The sequence below is a fragment of the Adiantum capillus-veneris genome, chromosome 18, assembly GCF_014529385.1.
Source record: "Adiantum capillus-veneris isolate H3 chromosome 18, ASM1452938v2, whole genome shotgun sequence".
In the NCBI taxonomy this organism is placed as follows: domain Eukaryota; kingdom Viridiplantae; phylum Streptophyta; class Polypodiopsida; order Polypodiales; family Pteridaceae; genus Adiantum; species Adiantum capillus-veneris.
In genome coordinates this window covers 80,266,614-80,287,467 of record NC_140948.1, presented here as the reverse complement: position 1 = coordinate 80,287,467, position 20,854 = coordinate 80,266,614, and the positions used below count along the sequence as shown (strand labels likewise).

At 45.1% G+C, this 20,854-nt stretch overlaps 1 protein-coding gene across 2 annotated transcripts in view; it reads right to left on the bottom strand.

The window, feature by feature from the left end:
- Positions 1-207: 207 nt before the first annotated feature.
- Positions 208-20,854, bottom strand: part of LOC147435932 (uncharacterized) — a 38,435-nt gene continuing 17,788 nt past the window's right edge. Inside the window, exons 2-7 of one of the 2 annotated variants that reach the window (XM_086488834.1) lie at positions 2,532-2,606; positions 1,988-2,051; positions 1,695-1,896; positions 786-810; positions 550-603; positions 208-392 (exon numbers count right to left, since the gene is read on the bottom strand). In XM_086488834.1, coding sequence (XP_086344960.1) covers positions 293-392; positions 550-603; positions 786-810; positions 1,695-1,896; positions 1,988-2,051; positions 2,532-2,606 — 520 coding nt within the window. In that variant the 3' untranslated portion in view covers positions 208-292. The other variant, XR_015185133.1, reaches the window with a different exon arrangement.

Here is a 20,854-nt window from a genome sequence, read left to right as displayed (position 1 = left end):
AAACTAAAGGTAATGAAAGAACAAAACAGAGAGGATGTGAAAAGTCGGCTATTTATAGACTCTTTATGAATGCATATTTTTGAAAGACATTTTACATCCCAAATCCATCATCATGACATCACGTCATGACGATCAAGAACCTCAAGTGCCCTTTATCCCTTTTCACATGATCTCAACTTTCCACTTTCCAAGTTTCCGATGAGTCCATTGATATAAACTGGACCACTTGACATTTGCATTTTACATTTCCTGTTTAACAACCGAAGAAACCCCAAAGAATTGGATACAATCTTCAGTACTTGATATACTCCTTGAACATCTGAATTGCCTTGCAAGGTAAGGGACGTTCAGAAGAGGGTAACCACTTTACACCAGGAACAAATGCAAGCACTCTGACCAGAGGAAAAAGTTGAGATGACAAAGGAGATTTTACATTTCCATGAATAAGCTGAATACTAGCTTATGAATTATCGACTTATTACAATGAAAGAGCTCTAAATCACCCATAAAAGGGAGAAAAGAGCCAAAAGAGAGGTTAAGCATCCACACCTATACAGCAGAGCCAATACGCTTCTTGAGCAGACATCTGATGTGCTACTTTGACTTCACTGAATACACACAAAAGTTTCCATGAAGTATGATGGTAAAACTGTAAGTCGAGCATAGAAGCCAAATAATACACCTATGGATGGCTGCTGGAAGAGATCATAGCATAATCATGTGGCACCTTCGAAGAACCTCATCCACGAAAAGACTATCTGCTTGGTCGAAATGGATAAATGAACGACGTTGTCTTGCCCGGCTTCAAACCTGCAGCAACAGATACCCAAGTACTGGACATTATCAACAAAAATGCAGACCAATACTTGTAAACTTTTACGTGTCATCAACAACAATAAGCAGACTTCAGCAATCATAGTTACCATGTCTTTCACAATATCTATAAAAACGGAGGTTTCTTCATGCAGTGTTCTTGTTTTGGGCAGCTTAATGAGTGCTTATTTTCTTCGTGTAGAGAATTCATCAGTGATTCACAGGAAGAGGCTTGCATGTCAATCTATAAAGACGTATATAAGAATCTGTTGAAAGTATGTATGACAACAATACAGGGTGCCCTAGTTTGTTTAGAATGGAAAAATCAACAAAAACTAAAGAAAGTACGATTTGGAGGGTTTCCTCCACTTCAGCCCCCAACTCGCTGGTCAACAGCATCCTCGTGCAGGAGCTTGGGGGATCTCATAGAGGACGACGTGCAGAAGCGATAGCGGATCATCCAAAGCGGCAGAGGACGACGGGGTGAGGTGCCCAGGTAGACTAGAGCCAGAAGCAGCAGCAGAAGCATTAAATTCCCTTCCTCCTGCACCTCCTCCAGAACATGGAAGATAAATCTTTCATTTCACTCTAGACCTTGGTCTACAGGAATGTCTCCAATTAATAATTTTTCCAAGAGAACCAATAGAGAGACAGTGATTAGGTATGGACAGTTGCCATTTTAGTAGGTGACATACCTAAGTATGGTGTTAAACACAAACATGAAGACCCGCCTATAGAAAACACACTTTATGGTGTAGCAGAAACCAATACATCTAAAAGCGTCAGTGCGCTCACACCAATGAAAAAAACCCGTTCTCTATACATGCTGAGGACAGCCAATCACACTGAAATCAGATAGTCATTCTTCAACCGCAACTTACACTCATTTGCGCACTGATTGCCACAAGATTCTATCACCTTAGCCTTGTCCTTCGAATCAAGTACATAGCCTGTTTCCTTTGTGACTTCAGCCAGGTGTTGTTCAATGGCCCGTCTACATGCGACCTTACAAGAAGGGAAACAGGTTTCTTCTCTAGATTGTCCCTCACTCTTTGCGCACTTAGGTTCACCTATAATAATTACCTGCAGAAGATTGGAAAGTCACCCACATAGATAAGAGGGAAAAAGTGGATCAAATCACAGAGTAAAGCTTCATTTCAAAATATTTTCTAACCTTCAAACCAGCCAGGATTCCCTGTAGCTCAGGCGTCTCCTTGTCAGCATCCAAAGCATTTACACTACACCCAACTTATTAGATTCCAGAAACAAAGCCTAACAAGACTAACATAGTTTCAAAACCTCAATAATAAGGGGCACAGGTGGGGAACTGAAGGAAGAATGACAAAGTATTCAACAAAGCCCCCTCAGAAACATGCGAGAAAATAGACGTGAATTTTTTGTGCATGGGGCAGTCACTTTTCAAAACATGTATCATAGGATAAAAATATGTACTTTATGTATACATTAGAGAAGGGTGAGGGCCATTACATGACGCGCGTGATATAAGCAACTTTCATTGAGTAGTTTTGTGTCATGCCTCCCACCCCAAAGAAAAGTTAATGATTATGTGTACTGCTTACACTAATCAAAGCTAAAAATGGCCTATCTAAATCAGCACAACCTTCAAGATTGAGTGTCTAATTCCAAGACCGTTTAATTGTCTAAATCTATTTTTGAACCAAAGAGATAAATGTGTCAGAATACAAAGTAAATCTTACCATGCGGTAGAAGTAAAACCTTTCCTTCTAGACACAACCTTTCCCTCCACAATATTTTCAATGAGGTACTTTTTGCTGCACAGCAAACAACAAAGGATGAGGGAGGAGATTCAAAGCACTTTAACAGCTACAAAATCTTTAACTGCATAGCGACAAATAAAGCATGAGATTATAGTTAAAACCCTCACAAATTGAAGCCACAAGCATACACAGCCAAAGTGGCTAGATGTGATAATTAGGGATTGGCACAACCTCTTGAAAAGTTGCAATAACATATCGAATCGACTTCCAAAGGGATTGGCAGAATCTCTTGGTTTGTGAAAGTAGAAAGGTTGTTTGTGGCTTACCCTAGCCTCCTATGAAAGCAAAGGCTCTGATGGATCTCCTAGCAAGAGAACTGATCTGAAGGGAGAGAGATGTGTCTCAAGGCATGGCTGCCAGCCTGCCAGCTAGAGAGCATGGAACATCTCCTCTCCACTACCTTCACCTCAGATGTGGTACTCGGCATCTGGACGATCACATCGTCTCGGTATAGATGCCTTGAGAAGAAAAATGCAAGGAGGAACTCCCTCCTGCCCATGACAACTGCCAGTGGTGCTGCCATACTGCTGGTGAAGAAAGCCGCAAGGGCTGCAGAAGAAAAACGTTGGGGGCTGCTAAAACCATTGCACATGCTCCCCCCTGCCCTCTTGATCACCTCTAGGGCTGCCCACTAGGGATGTCACAAAGTGATGATGTGGCATGGCCACCTAGCGCATGTTGTTCCAACTTGTGGCTACCTTCCGACGGGGCCCAAGGAACACTAGACAATTGAAAAGAAGCAACTCGCGTGGAGGCTGCTGACGTGGCAGGCCATACGGACAGCCCCGCGTGTTACGCTGATTGCTGATGTGGCAGCGTATGGAATTCCCGCAAATCGCGCTGGTGGCTTGGAGGGCCAGCTTTTGGGATAAGATGCTTTGAGTTAGAAGCTTTTCATGTACTGCTTTTGAGAGGCCATGGGCCTTTAAATTTGTACCAAGAGGGCCTCTTGCATTGAGTTTAAAGCTTTTCATGTACTGCTTTTGAGAGGCCATGGGCCTTTAAATTTGTACCAAGAGGGCCTCTTGCATCCAATTTGCTAACGAGCATTGAGCAGAGAGGCCTCGCGGAAATTGTAACTTCGCTAAAGCATTAATATAAAAATAAATACCGAAAGGGGCCCAGACTTTGGGGCCAATACCTCTAGGCATGGAATTACACCAGGCCATGTCGACTCTATTGAATTGTGATAAAGTTTGTGAAGTGTTTGTAAGTGATTCTCTCGTGTGTCGTGCCAGATTCCCGACTTAGGGTGTCCAAGTCTGTTACAGTGGTATCAAACCTCAATTGATTTTCCTCCTACGGAGAATCCGATCCCTTTGGTCGCGATACACATCCTGACAATTCAAAGTCGGGTACGAGCACGGAAAATTCAGATGGGCAATGAACAGATCCTGACAATTCGGAAGGAGTACCGGCCACCACAGCCCACGGAGTATGAATGAATGGAGATGCAACGTCAACAGCAGGTTGATGCTTGTGCTAAGCAGATGCTCCAAGATTTGAAGGATCTCCAGTATGCAAATTTTTGACGAGGCATCCGATCAACAAAATGCATACTTGGTGGTGTACAACCATCAACTCACCTTTAAAGTAGGCATTGAAGAAACCACCTACACCGAGGGTATACATTGAAGATGAACTTGATGATGTGATAGAACGACGAGTCAACCAAATATTGAGGGCCACGAAGCATTCAAAGAGACACAACTGAGCAGCAGACCACCGTCGTCAGTCTTCTTTTGCAAATGCACGAAAGCCAAAGAAGCGCGTACGTTTTGAGGGTGTTTCCAGTTCATCCTTGTCCTCTTCTGACAGTTCAAATAGCTCCTCCGATTCAAGTGATGAGGACCGAAAAAGGAGGAAGCGAAGAAAGACTCAGACACACGGTAAGAACAAGAAGGCCAAAAAAAGAAAATCCCACCGAAGAACTCGAAAATCTTCTAATAATTCTGAGGATACATCCTATTCTGAGAGTTCGGACTTTGATGACCACATGTTTTATTCAAAGAGGAAGCACTTTTATAGAGCCAATCAATACTACTTTCTCGAGGATAAGAGCAAGAAGACCAAAGAATTTAAGGAGGGTGGACAAGCACTAAAATTTGATACCTTTTCACGTTTTCGAGATGCTCACAAGGCCCTCGCTTTTATTCAACAGTTTGACATAGCTTTTTTTGAAGGCCGCTACTCAAAACACTAAGATTAGGAGGGCAGCATCCTATTTGAAAGGAAATGCACACGCATGGTGCCAGGTGGTCCACTCTTCTGTTACAAAAAGAAGCACCGACAAAGTGGCTAAAGTTCAAGCGAATTCTTATTTCCTCGTGGCTCACTCACGAGTACGAACGTGATGTGATTACCGCTTGGAATCATTGATGACCAAGGGAGATATTTTGGATATTTATTGCGAGAGATTTTGGGATGCTTTTCTACTTGCCTCTTCTTTTAAACAGATCACCTTTAAGCAGCAAATCGAGCGATCTTATTGTGGACTTTCAAAAGAGATCCCAGATTACTGCTTACTATAGAGTCAAAGTCCATACAAAAGTCCAAGTCCATATAATAACTCATGTGACATGCTAAGCAAGGGTTTGCTATGCATTCGGGTAACCTAACTTATCCAACCAATCAACTTTTGACGCCGCAGATCGGACAAAATTCGACAAATGATAACAAAAGAAAAGGGAAGTTTCAAAAAAAGAAAGATACAGGTGTTGTTGGCGACTATGTGGTACATCACTTCTTGCTGGATCTTCTCGAGTTCTTGTATCAGCCAGGTAGAGAGGCTGATCAGGAACTTCCTTTGGTCAGGTCGCGATACTCAGATTGCCCGAGCCAAGGTGGCTTGGTCGGTCATCACACTTCCTTGTTCTCAGGGAGGGCTTGGGATCATTGATCCTGCACAGCAGAGCAGAGCCCTTCTTGGGAAGTTTGTCGTCAGAGGACTTCTTCCAGGCGAGGAGCCCTGGAAGGAATTCTTGTTGCAGAGGCTTCGTGCCAGGGTGCCTCAGTCAGGAGGTCCTTGGCAACCTTCGACCAGATGGATCTTTTTAGAGCTGCGTCGAGTTGGTTTGAGCAGGAGACTGGAGGACAGATTCGCTGTGAGTTTGCTTCGATCTTGGGAGCTCTTACGGCGTGGCCTAGAGCAGAGACAGCCGACGTGCACGGAGGAGCGCCTACGGCAACCCCTCGTCTGGAACCCCATGGTTAGCACTCAGAGAGGCCACTTGGTTGGGAGTCGGCCTCATGTTTCTTGGGTTCCCATGGCGGCAGGTCCAGCGCGTTCTCTAGGTGACTGGCTAGAGTTCACAGGTTTGTCAGAGGAGGTGCAGGCTGTCCAGCTGCAGGGCATGAGAGGGGCGCAGAGCATGTGTCAGGACATCTCAGAGTCAGGTCCAGCTGAGTGGCTCACGCCTCTCGAGCCAGTAGCACCCCGGTGGATGGGAGCCTTCACACGACTGGAGGTTCTCATTTCAGTCAGGGCTTGCTCAGAGACTATCCCAACCCTGTTCTTCGAGCTTCAGGGTAGGGGACGATTACAGCGAGTTGCAGTAGAGGCCCCGCAGGTAGCAGAGTGCTGTTTCCAGAGGATCCGAGTTGTGGGCATCTGTGGGAGGACTTGCGTCATAGACCTTGACCCAGCAGCTCTTGAGACTGGACACTGGAGGCTATGGGCTTGGGAGTGTTGTCCACTGGCACGAGTACAGTGGGATCCTGGTGAGAGGCTATGGAGGGACCCCTTCTCTTCTGCCGACCGCCCAGGAATCCCCTTCTTTCAGTACACTGTTCAGCTTGGACGTCATATACTTGCAGCACAGAGAGAGGCCCGCCCCGCTACAGCACATCATTGGCAGGAGGAGGGCCTCACAGTCGAGTTCTTGGCAGCTTTTTGGCAGAGGCTGTGGGACTCCAGACAGCCGAGGCGAGTCACCTTGTTCCAGTGGCTGGTTGCACACAGAGCCACAGCAGTAGGGAGCTGGCTGGTGCATAGTGGTCTCTCGGCCGAATGTGCAGCCTGTGACCAGTTGGTGGAGAGTCAGCGTCACTGTCTTTGGGACTGTCCCTCGGCCCAGCAGGTGTGGCTACGTGTTCTTCGGCTGATGCCTGCCCTCTCAACGGCTCGACAGTACACTTGGGGGGCAGCGGCTTGGTCCACCCTCACGGGCCCAGCACTTCAGTTTGAGCTATCTTCCACTAGCAGGATGATAGTGATACAAGGGGGGCGACCTACACTCCAGCCTGCTACAGAGATTACTCCACAGGAGTGGTGCAGTGAGAGAGAGGAGTGTTGGGAGCTCATCAGCGGCCTAGCTCTCTGGTTCATCTGGCAGGCCCGCTGTTTCCGCATCTTTGAGGCTCGTCCTGTGCCACCAGCAGAGACTGTTCGTGACTTTTGGCTAGAGCTGATCCATACTCTCAGAGGACAGCTTGAGGGACTACAGGGCAGCTCCGACCGCATGCGGGAGCGCCGCGAGGCTTTTCTTCGACTCTGGCGCCCTGGGCCTTTCTACACCATAGTCCAGGGGGTGCTCAGATGGCACTACTGTCCACCTGTGTGGCTCTTCCCTCCTCCCATCTCTTGATTTAGCCTCATTGTATATATGCTGTTTTTTCATTGGGAGAGTCTCCCCATCATGCTTGTTGTAGCCCTCTCTCGCAGAGGTGGATGTAGCCCTATGGGCAGTTTTCATTAACTAATAGAAGGATCTTTTTCTCGAAAAAAAAAGAAAAAGAAAGATACACGTCCCGATTGATAGAGGAACAGAAATCCGAGTACCTCAAAGCGGGGAAGCGTTTTGACTGTGAGGAACAAGGACATATATCCACACGGTGCTGGCAGTGGACAATCAGACGGTAGCATAGTTACACGGGACGGAGGGGACGGACCCTAGGGACGGGGGACGCCCATTTCCGGGACGGGAACAGGTGGGGACGGTAGGGGACGGACGGAAAAATGGCTGCCAAGTGGGAACGCAGGCAAAACGTCTCGGGGACGGCAGGGGACGGAGGGGACGGCAGGGGATGGGAGGGGACTTTTTTTAAAATTTGAAAACCTGCTCATTTCTAGATGCTAGTTTCTCTCTAATAGCCATATGTTTGAACTTTGAAGCACCCCAATGGCTATAAAAGCCACCCTTTGGGTCCTCATTTCTCGATGTTTTATTAGCACATTTGCGTCTATATGACTCATGTTCTTTGGTCTATTTAGTGTAAATTTGTGGTCAAAGTGATGCTCTATGTGTGTGGCATGTGTATAGGTCAAAAAATGCAAAAAAAACTCTAAATTTTTTTTTGCCGTCCCGACCCCCGTCCCCGTTTCCTGACTTTTGCCGTCCCGTCCCCGTCCTCGTCCCCATTCCCGACCCCGACCCGCCGTCCCATGTAAATATGGACTGTAGGCCAGAGAACAACGCAAAAGAGAAGGAAGTAGGACTGGTACCAAATTATGTGGAGACCGACCTAGATCAGATGGATGAATGCACTGAACTTTGCAGGGCATGGGGCAAAGTATGAGATCAAGAAGCCCTCATCTTCTTTGATGGAGGAGCCAAGGCCAACTTTATTTCACTTGAATTGGCAGCTCGACTTGGAATTACGTCCGAGCAAATGGGGCCACATGCGGAGGCTGTTCTAGCGGCACCCGGACGGGATGTTGCCATTACACCTATCGTTGGCAAACTTTATTTGCATTGTTAGGGGTATTTAGGGCACGAGGAATTTTACATCATGCCTTTGGAAGGGTGTGACCTCCTCCTAGGAATCACTTGGTTCCACAAGAACAGTGTCGTGGTCGATTATAGGTCCAAGAAAGTGACTTTGAAGAAAGAGAAGGGAAGAGAGATTGTACTTGATGCAAATCTGAAGGGCGAGTCCGTCCCACTTGTATCGGCTTCGGCCATTTCCAAATTAATGAAATCCAATCTTTTTGTTTACTCAATCTTCTTGAAGGAACTGAATGATGAACATAGGTCAAATATGTATGATTTAGAAAAGGAACGACAATAATTTCCATACGCACAAGCTGACTGTTTCTATGAAGACCTACCAAACGAGTTACCACCTCGTCCTGAGGATCACATGATTGATTTGATTCCCGATAGTACACCATAGAACCGACCACCTTATCGAGTTAGCCGAGCCCAAAATGAAGAAATAATAAGCCAAGTATAAGAACTTCTTGAAAAGGGTCTCATCCAACCTAGCACTTCACCTTTCTAGTCACCCGTGTTGCTAGTACTAAAGAAAGAAAGATGGATCTTGGAGAATGTGCATTGACTATAGAGCTCTCGATAATATCACCATCAAGAATAAATTCCCTATTCCAAGGATCGATGATATACTTAATAGACTTCAGGGGTCCTCTTGTTTTAGCAAAATTGATATGAAGAGTGGATATCATCAGATTCAAATTGCTCATGGGGATGTCTACAAGATAGCTTTCAGGACAACTTTTGGTTTGTACGAATGTTTGGTTATGCCATTTGGCCTTACGAACGCTCCTAGGACTTTCAGAGAGTATCGACATTATCGTCTTCTCCAAGAATGAAACAGAACACAGACACCACCTGTTGCAGGTCTTTCAAGCACTGCGAAAGCATAAATTGGTAATGAATGCGAAAAAGAGCGTATTTTTGTTGCATGGGATACACTTATTGGGACACGTCGTCTCAGCAGAAGGGGTAAAGATGGATCTGGCCAAAATTGAGACTATTCGTGATTAGCCTGATTTAAAGAATGTTCACGAAGTTCGAAGCTTTCTAGGCTTGTGTTCATATTATCGGCGGTTCATTCAAAAATTTGCAGAGGCAGCTTCGCCTTTGCATATGCTCACTCAAAAAGGGGCTCCTTTTACTTGGGGACCGACAGAGATTACCGCTTTTCAGACTCTCAAAAAACGTTGACTAAGTGTTGGCCTTGCCAGACTTGCAAAAGCCATTCAAAGTTTATTGTGATGCTTCTGGTCGCAGTTTGGGAGAAATTTTGATACAAGAAGGCCATGTCATTGCTTACGAGAGCATTCAAAAATTTGCAGAGGCAGCTTCGCCTTTGCATATGCTCACTCAGAAAGGGGCTCCTTTTACTTGGGGACCGACAGAGATTACCGCTTTTCAGACTCTCAAAAAATGTTGACTAAGTGTTGGCCTTGCCAGACTTGCAAAAGCCATTCAAAGTTTATTGTGATGCTTGTGGTCGCAGTCTGGGAGAAATTTTGATACAAGAAGGCCATGTCATTGCTTAAGAGAGCAGGATGTTTTCACGTTCTGAGTTGGCTGCACAGATCTACGAGAAAGAGCTATTGGCAGTTATCCATGCTCTTATGCAATGGCAACACTATCTACTCGGATCTGATTTTACCATCTTCACAGATCATCATAGTTTATGCTACTTCTTGTCGCAGAAGCAGCTCTCAAAAAATCAAATGCAGTGGACTAACATATTGTCACAGTTCCACTTCCAGATAGTACATGTTCAGGGACACAAGAACTTAGTGGCAGATGCATTGTCTCAAAAGCCCTTGGTTCTAGCTATTTCCGCAATACATCATCGAAGCTTGGAGGATATGGTAGATCAGTATGCCACATATCCTGACTTTGCAGACATCTTTCATCGGATACAGAGTGGTAAAACAGTTGCAAGCTATTCCATACGGGACGGCTATTTGATGCGCAAAACAATGTTGTGTGTTACACAGCCTTTGAGGGAGAAGGTTTTAGCAGAGTATCATTGTTCACCTTTTCGGGCCATTGCGGCATAGTTGAAGAGAGTTGAGTGTTACTTTTACTGGCACCAAGACTTCTACAGCCTTTACCCATACCTCCTGCCTTTGGAAAAGCATTGCTACGGATTTCATTTTTTATCTTCCCAAGACCCAAAGTGGGCATGATGGAATTTGGACAGTCATTGACAAATTTAGCAAGCAGGCCCACTTCATTCCGGTAAAGAAGACCGCAAAGCCTTATCATTTGGCGAGACTGTTTGTTTCACAGATTTTTAGGTTACATGGCATGCATGAGTCCATAGTTTCGGACAGAGACCCCGGTTCACAAGTTTGTTTTGGAGGGCAATTTGAGGTAACATTGGCACGTGGTTGCAGTTCTTGTCCTCATTCCACCCACACACAAACGGACACTCTGAAATAGCAAATTCAGAGGTTTTGGATTTATTATAGTCTTACATTTCGGATCAGAAGACTGTCACGTGACACATCCAACCCTGTGTCCGTGGACAAGCTACAGCATGATCAAGGTTCAGTCAGTCCAGTCAGTCTAGATTTAGAAGTGATCTGGCACTTTTGTGAGTCTATTCGTAGACCGTGCATGCCCAGTCACTTAGATTAGATGCATATCCTCTGGTTGCACACAACATGATCATAAGCATTCCCATCAGAATCCATCAGAATCAGTCAGGGGAATTTTCCAGTAATTTTAGCCTATTTTTCCTATTTTTGACATTTTTCACTTATTAATTTAAGTGACTTCCCAACAAAAGTAGGTAGGGCAATTTTGCTAAGTTTGTATATAAGCAAACTAGAGCTAGCACTAAATGGCAGAAGAGGCAACAAGAGCACCTTGCTCAACAGGCAACTTCTCAGCAGAACCCAAGGACTTCTAGCGTTTTTGCTTCACAACAGCTTTGCTAGCGTTTTTGGACAAGACCACCGCTGATCAGCCAGTGTTTTGCTCTTGCAGATCCTTGGCAACAAGACCACAGCAGATCAGCCTAGCTATTTTGCATTTGCAGAACCACGGCAACAGAAAGACCAATTTCAGCCCCTAGCGTTTTTTATTTGCAGCACCACCTCAGCGTTTTTGTAGATCATCGCGACGGAAACTCAAGAACCATCAGCGTTTTCAGTTTTCAGCAGTTAGTACCCGCAGATCAAGCCCCGAACCTCGCAGATCTCACCTTCCCGCAGCAGTTCCTCGCCGCACGGTCAGTTTCCGCAAGGTTTACAGTTTCAGCCCAGAAAACGCAGATTTCAGCATCTGCGTTTTCAGCACGTTGTCGTCACATCGTCGTCAGCGACATCGTCACCGACATAGAGTCAGAATTCAAGAGATAGAACATTCGCAGATTTCAGCCCATAGCGTTTTCGGAAAGCAGTAGAAAGATTGCAGATTTCAGCCCTTAGGTCGACTTCGTTATCACCGTCGTCATCGTCGACATAGCCTAGACTTGCATCAGTCTCATCCATTCCATTTGTACCACTTTGTGCAGTCAATAGTAGACCACTCTCGCCGACAAGAGTGGGGCCTTCGGAGGAGGGTTTTACAACGTCTCTGGTGTCGTATCTCTCTTCTCTCTCTATCTTTCAGTCTCATACACTTGCACGCACGGTGTCCATTCACTTTGTTTGTGATCATAGCATTCTCTCATTAAGAACGGAAGGCTCTCCCTTCCATAAGAACAAAAGGAACCTTGAGCACAGTTCGGAGCACTCATCTTGAGCAAAGCGCAAACATTCATTCCGCTGCATCTAACATTGGTATCACAGCTTTGACGGTGTTCTGTATCACTCAAGGAAAGAACCACAAGAATCACAAGAATTTTTTTGCTTGTTGCGGTTGCACGAACCCAAGTTCGCTTGGGCATGTCGATTCCTAATCGTGTTTTTTGAAGAGTGACAGAAATCCCAAGAAAGAAGGGCTTGTCCAACCTCCCCTTGTGTCTCTTTTCACTCATTGAGAGCGGACCGTGCACTTAGCGGCCAACCAATCGACGTGAGGTGGGAAAAAGCAACCTTGGTGTGAGCGCAAGGCCGCCAAGGGGTGCGCCCGCAGAAAGGAGTAGAACTCGGGGAAGAGAAGATCCTTCTCAAACACGGTTTGCAAGGAAAGAAAACCTCAAGAACCAAGACCCTCAAGAACTCAAGTTCCTCGTGAACTTGAGAACCCAAGACCACAAGAACCCACAAGAACCCAAGACTTCACAATGGCCATCACTCAAAGCGGAATGGATACTTCGCTTGGAGGTGATGCGCATGAGAGAGGCGAAGAAGAATTTTACCCACCAGGAGGTTTTTTTGACCCTTCCCCATCTACGACAACGATTGCACTAACTTCTATGGAGGAGTTGGAGCTGATGTTTTTGGAACAGAATTTAGAACGCGAAGCAAGAAATGCACCAAGAATGGCAAAAATGAAACGGAGACACGCAGAAGACAAAGCAGAAAGAAAGGCAAGACAAGAACAGAGCGATCGACGCATGCAAGACTTCTTGCGACTCTTTTCTCAAGTGCCAGCATAGATGCAAGAGATTCAGGAGACGGAGACTCTCTCAGTCTCTTCTTCTCCAAAGCATGACACACAGGATTTGCATGATTGTGAGCAACATGATGATTTGAATGACAATGATTTGCATGATGATGATTTGATTGACAATGATCAGCATGATGATTTGGATGATAAAGACAAGCATGATGATTTGCATGATCAAGATGTGATTTCTCATGAGCATGATGATTTGCATGATCAAGATGTGATTTCTCACAAGCATGATGAGTTGCATGAAGAAGATGTGATTGTTCACAAGGATGATGTGTTAGTGGATGCTTTTTTTAGCGAAGCTCACCTCGTTGTAGATTCGATCAATCACAAAGAACCAATCTTGGCTTTCGAGTCGAGGTCCAAAGAACCCCCACAGCACGATTCGATTACTCAAGAAGAACTGATCTTGGCTCTCGAGCCTAGGTCCAACGAACCCTCACAGGAAGTATTATGTGTTCGCATGATTGATACGCACACATTGTCGAATGTTTCATTCATGATCGATTCCTGTATTTTAGTCAGCGTCTTTATGTGATCCCTTTTCCAAGGCATGACATATTGTATGTTGAGCACGTTTCTCTCATGGATGAGCACGAATGTATGCGTATTTTTCATGAAAAGCTGAAAGGTATGTATGTAAGGAAGTTACATTCCATGTCTCTTCCTTGGCATGACACAGTTGTAGAAAGAGCACATGAAAGTATGAGCACCAAGCATGGGCATTTCCATTGTGATTTGCCACAGTTGATTGATTTCGATCAAACAGAAAAGATTCGATCTCATTGTTTGCATGTGTTTGATGAACGGGTTGTCATTCCGTCTCTTTGTTCATCTACATTGCATGCACAGTCTTTGAGGAAGACAAGATTTTTTCCACTCACTTTACATGGAATAGGTATACTCATGGTTTTGTGTTGGAAATGGTTTCAGGAATTTTCAGCCATCGAGATTCTTGAAGAAGGAAGAAGCATGACTCTAGACAAAGTTGAAGCATCAAAGGAGCCACGCAAGACTTTGTGTCGCTTTCGGCACGGCCCAAAGAGGCAAGCGTTGCAAACCTTTATGAAGTTCAAGTACCGCACGACCCACACATCAGAGTGGGCCGGCGAAGAGTCCCTTCCAGGATTCCGGATGCTATTGGCGATCTCTCTCGACACCATACAGTTCGGTACCAGTACCTCACTTTGAAAAGGAGGGGATGTCACGTAACACATCCAACCCTATGTGTCCGTGGACAAGCTACAGCATGATCAAGGTTCAGTCAATCCAATCAGTCTAGATTTAGAAGTGATCTGACACTTTTGTGAGTCTATTCGTAGACCGTGCATGCCCAGTCACTTAGATTAGATGCATATCCTCTGGTTGCACACAACATGATCATAAGCATTCCCATCAAAATCCATCAGAATCAGTCAGGGGAATTTTCCAATGATTTTAGCCTATTTTTCCTATTTTTGACATTTTTCACTTATTAATTTAAGTGACTTCCCAACAAAAGTAGGTAGGGCAATTTTGTTAAGTTTGTATATAAGCAAACTAGAGCTAGCACTAAATGGCAGAAGAGGCAGCAAGAGCACCTTGCTCAACAGGCAACTTCTCAACAGAACCCAAGGACTTCTAGCATTTTTGCTTCACAACAGCTTTGCTAGCGTTTTTGGACAAGACCACCGCTGATCAGCCAGCGTTTTGCTCTTGCAGATCCTTGGCGACAAGACCACAGCAGATCAACCTAGCATTTTTTGCATTTGCAGAACCACGGCGACAGAAAGACCAATTTCAACCCCTAGCGTTTTTTATTTGCAGCACCACCTCAACCTTTTTGTAGATCATCGCGACGGAAACTCAAGAGCCATCGGCGTTTTCAGTTTTCAGACCCGCAGATCAAGCCCCGAACCTCGCAAATCTCACCTTCCCACAGCAGTTCCTTGCCGCACGGTCAGTTTCCGCAAGGTTTACACTGCTTTACAGTTTCAGCATAGAAAACGCAGATTTCAGCATCTGCGTTTTCAGCGCGTCGTCGTCGCATCGTCGTCTACGACATCGTCACCGACATAGAGTTAGAATTCAGCAGATAGAACATTCGCAGATTTCAGCCCATAGCGTTTTCGGACAACAGTAGAAAGATTGCAAATTTCAGCCCTTAGGTCGACTTCGTCATCACCGTCATCATCGTCGACATAGCCTAGACTTGCATCAATCTCATGCATTCCATTTGGACCACTTTGTGCAATCAATAGTAGACCACTCTCACCAACGAGAGTGGGGCCTTCGGAGGAGGGTTTTACGTCGTCTCTGGTGTCGTATCTCTCTTCTCTCTCTATCTCTCAGTCTCATACTTGCACGCACAGTGTCCATTCACTTTGTTTGTGATCATGGCATTCTCTCATTAAGAACGGAAGGCTCTCCCTTCCATAAGAACAAAAGGAACCTTGAGCACAGTTCGGAGCACTCATCTTGAGCAAAGCGCAAACATTCATTCCGCTGCACCTAACAAAGACTCAATGGGAAAAATACTTGCCCTTGGTGGAATTTGCCTACAACGACACAGTTCATTCATCGATGGGAAAGGTGCCATTTGAAGTAATCGAGGATGCTAAGAAGGTTCCTCCATTTCTAAGTACCAAAGCCAAGATCTTTGAAGCGGATCAGATTTGGATACTGCTTTTTCCAAGGTTCGTGAGGCTCTTGAGAAGTCTCAAGCACTGCATAAGAAGGCAGTTGATAAACATCGACGCGACTTGCACTTGAAGGAAGATCATTGGGTGCTCTTAGATTTGAGAAGGCACGCCTTAGGAAAGGAGCACCTTTTTCTAAAGCTAAGTAGGAGATATTATGGCCTTTCCAGATTCAAGAAAAGATAAATGATGTATCCTTCAGACTGAAGTTGCCAGATACTTGGAAGATTCACAACGCTTTTCATGTGAGTCTCTTGAAACCTTTTAAGGGTGAAGTGTCAGTCGACAAGGAGCCTAAGGAACAACCTGAAGTAGAAGAGAGCAAAGAGATACTCGTTCTTGAACAGACTCTCGCTCACAAGGAAAGTAAAGTGAGAGGTAATGTGATACGACAGTTCTTAGTGAAATTCAAGAACTATCCAGCATTGGATGCGAAATGGATGGAGGAGGAGGACCTAGCGGATACTCCTCAGATATTGGAACTTTACCTTGAGGCTTTTGGTCTAGCTGCGTCTATTCCGAGAGATCCCGCAGATCAGCAGGGTTGAATATGGTGCAGACGGGACTGCACAAGAGGGGAGTTACTCCGCTCCTTTGTCGCAGATTACCCAGATGGAATGAAGTCATTGATTTCCTGTTGGATTTTCCATTGGATTTCAAGGATACTGATGTGCTGACAGTATTCTGCTTTATGACTTTATGAATGAAGTACTTTGAAATGGGAATTCCCGGAAATGAATCTGATTTATGTGTGCTCACTCATGTGGTTATGGTGAGTGCAGGTTTGAAAGATCAAATGACTGCAACATGTCGGTCTTGAAATTCTATGGACATGATCACACTAAGAATTAGTTAATCCAACATGAGTGAGGTCCGGTGTGAATCTAGATACGATTGTTAAACAGGTTGCCGAGAGATCATGGTCCTAGATCTCGATGGATTCTATGTGATTTGATTTGAATGTGATTTGATGTTCAGTGATTGTCTTCTTATGGCTTATGTCTGATTTGCAACTGTAATCAAGGGCGATAACAATTCTTCCAAGAGGGGGTATGTCACAAAGTGATGACATGGCATGACCACCTAGCAGATGAAAAATGACTTTTAAAGTTGTCCAACTTATGGCTACCTTCCGACGAGGCCCAAGGGATCCACTAGACAATTAAAAAGAAGCAACTCGCGGGGAGGCTGCTAGCGTGGCAGGCCGTACGGGCAGCCTCGCGTTTTACGCTGACTGCTGACGTGGCACCGTATGGAATTCCCGCAAATTGCATTGGTGGCTTGGAGCGCCAGCTTTTGGGATATGATGATTTTGCTTTTCTGCTTTAAAGAGGCCATGGGCCTTTAAATTTGTACCGAGAGGGCCTCCTGCATCCAGTTTGCTCACGAGGACTGAGCAGAGAGGGCCCGAGGAAATTGTAACTTTGCTCAAGCATTAATATAAAAATAAATACCGAAAGGGGCGCCAGACTTTGGGGCCAAGACCTCTGGGCATAGAATTACGTCAGGCCGTGTCGACTCTATTGAAATGTGATAAAGTTTGTTAAGTGTTTTTAAGCGATTCTCTCGTGTGTCATGCCAGATTCTCAACTTGGGGTGTCCAAGTCTGTTACAAGGGGACGCCCTACAGTACAAGGCAATGCACACACTCTCTCCCTAAGCCCTGCCCACAAATAAATACTCACAAACATGTTGGTTGGCCATACAAGAATCAGCCCTCACGGGCCTATTACTGGGAAAGTGGGAGAGCAAGGCACTGGAAGCCCAATAGGGCTATGGAGAAAATCTGGCAAGGATAGAAAAAATATTCCCAGCTTGCACGAGACTACTTGCCATGGATACAAGCCAAAAACCCCGAGCTAAATATGGCTAAATATAACCCGACACAAGAAAACAACCTTACTCCGGTCAGGCACAGCCACAAAACAATCCTCACTCTCTATCACCTGTCCCTGGGGAAAATGTAACAGACTGGGACACTCCAAGTCAAGAATCAATCGCGACAGCACCAAATAACCACTTCAAAACAATTCACAGATCACAGTAGATTTGCACTGGCCCGGCAGAGTTCCGTGCCTAGAGATATTGGCCCCAAAGACTGGCGCCCCTTTCGGTATTTCTTTTAATCAATTCAAAGTACAAGAGAGTGGGTCGGGATTCACTCTCAGACTCTGCGTCCACATGCTCTGAGAAGTGAGGCCCTCACCACTAATTTAAAGGTTACAAGGGATGCCCAAAAGCAGAGCCCCAAAAGCTTCAAATCAAATGCAACTGCTCTCTCTCTCTCACAGAGAGTCAAAACTTGAAAGCAAAAGCATTCTCTCTCTCTTTCTCATTGCGTAGAGAAAAAGCAAGATTCGCATCGCTCATCATTATAAAATTATTTATTTATTTATTTTAAAGCCTCCGCGATTTTCAGAAATTAGGGTATGTGGTAGAAATTAGGGTTTGCAGGTTTTTTTAGGGTTTCTGATATCCGCCAGGTCATCACTTTGTGACATACCCCCTCTTGAAAGCTTTGTAATTGACCGCGATTACGCTTGCAAAACCGACAAAAGCCATAAAACATCTTAGCAGACACTGATTGTTAGTACCTACATACTAGGAACACACATCTAGCACATGTACAAAATCGACAATCACATCACACGACATCACAGGACATCAACGGACATCACATGACATTCAACATTCATTCAGATCTTAGACCATGATTTATCGGCAATGTAGCTAGCAATCACATATAGGTCCAATCGGGACCTCATCGATGTCCGATTGACTAACCCCTATTGCAACCATGTCTATTCGAGATCAATCAGACCAAAATGCTGCAGTCATTTCGGCTATCAGTTCCTGCACTCAAAAGAAGTCAAGAACAAATCAGTATCATTATCAGGAATTCCATTTCATAAAGTCATCCAGCAGAATACCGTCAACTCTCAGTATCCCTGAAGCTCAAAGAGACATCAGTGACTTTAGTATCAAAATCAAGGCATCTGTTGACAAGGGAGCGGAGTAACTCCCCTCTTGTGCATCCCACTGCACCAGATCTCCGGCCAAGCTAAATTTATGGGTTCCGTTTGGAGTAGACTATGCTAAACCAAAACATCGAGGTAAAGTTTCACAATCGAGGAGTATCTGCTAGGTCCTCCTCCTCCATCCACTTCGCATCAAATGCAGGAAAGTTCTTGAACTTAACCAAGAACCGCCTTCGGACTTTACCTTTCTTCATATCGTTATGTGCCAAAATCTGTTCAGGAACAAGGATCTCCTCGTTTTCTTCCACTTCAGGTTGCTCATCAGGCTCGCCATCATCAGGCACATCACCCTTAACAGGTTTCAAGAGACTCACATGCAATGCATTGTGAATCCTCCAAGTATCTAGCAGTTTCAATCGGAAGGAGACATCATTTATCTTTTCAGTTATCTGGAAAGGTCCGTAGTATCGCATACTAAGCTTTGGAAAAAGCCTCTCTTTTCCCTTTTTCTTTCTTAGGCGTGCCTTCTCAAAACGTAAGAGCATCCAATCATCCTCCTTCAGTTCCAAGTCGCGACGATGGCGATCCGCTGCCTTTTTTTGTCGTTCTTGAGACTTCTGCAAAGTCTCGCGAATCTTGGCAAAAGCCGTATCCAAATCTCGTGAATATTCATCCGCTTCATATATCTAATCTTTCGTGCTCAGCAAGGATGGAACCTTCGCAGCACTTTCAACAATCTCAAGTGGCGTCTTCCCCGTCGAAGAGTGTATCTTGTTATTGTAGGCAAATTCCACCAAAGGCAAGTTCTTTTCCCATTGAGTCTTCTAATTCGAGATACAAGACTTCAATAAATCTCAAACCACTGAATTGGCAATCTCAGATTGCCCGTCAGTCTGCAAGTGGAACGATGACGAGAACTGCAACCGCCTGCCAATGTTCTCCCAAATTGCCTTCCAAAACAAACTCATAAATCTGGGGTCTCTGTCGGAGACAATCGTGCCATGTAATCAGAAAATCATCATGATCATTCTGTGTTCTCGGGAGAAAATCGATTTCAATATTTTCCCAGGGGCGGGTGGGTATGGGTAAAGGCTCTAACAATTCCTATGCCTTATGCCTGTCAAACTTGACCTTCTGGCATACTGCGCACAAACTCTTCCGCATCCTTTTTGAGTCTCGGCCAAAAGAAGTATCTCTCTACCCCTTCATGGTGGTAGCAATGCCGCGGTGACCCGTAAAAGGTGGACAGTGGCATTCAGTCATAACCTTTTCCCGCAACGGTTGTGTAACGCACAACATAGTCTTTCTCATCAAGTAGCCTTCCCGAAGGGAGTATCCATCTACTGTCTCCCCATCCCGTATCCGTGTGAAAATATCTGCAAAATCTGTATCTGTGGCATACTGATCGACCATATCCTCGAAGCTCATATGATGTATCGCGGAAATAGCCAGAACCAACGGCTTCCGAGACAAAGCATCTGCCACCACATTCTTCTACCCCTGCACATGGACAATCTGGAAGTGAAACTGTGACAAGATGTTCGCCAAACTGCATCTGCTTTTCCGAAAGCTCCTTCTGTGGCAAGAAGTAGCGCAAACTCTGATGGTCTGTAAAGACACTAAAATCCGCTTCGAGTAGGTAATGCCGCCATTGAGTAAGAGCATGGATAACCGCCAAAAGCTTTTTCTCATAAATATGTGCTGTCATCTCCGGCCTAGAGAACAAACGGCTCTCGTAAGCTATGACATGGCCTTCTTGCATCAAGACCGCACCCAGACTACGACCACAAGCATCACAATATACTTTAAATGACTTCTGCAAGTCCGGCAAAGTCAAAATAGGTCCTGTAGTCCATTTCTCTTTCAATGTCTGAAAGGCAGTCACCTCTGTGGGTCCCCACGAGAAAGGTACTCCTTTCTGTGTCAAGATATGCAAAGGGGAAGCAACCTCTGCAAACTTTCGTATGAACCGTCTGTAGTACGAACACAGTCCCAAGAAGCTTCTAACTTCATGGACATTCCTCAAATCGGGCCAATCACGAATAGTCTCTATCTTGGCCGGGTCCATTTGCACTCCTGCTAACACAATGTGTCCCAAAAAGTGTATCTCTGGTAGGAAAAATTCACTTTTCTTTGCATTAATCACTAACTTGTGATCTTGTAATGCCTGAAAGACTTGAAGCAGATGATCTCTGTGTTCTGCCTCATTCTTGGAGAAAACAATGATATCGTCAAAGAAAGTGCCAACAAATAGCCTGTACTCTCGAAAAATCCTGTCCATCATCCAGTTAAATGTCAAAGGAGCATTGGTTAAGCCA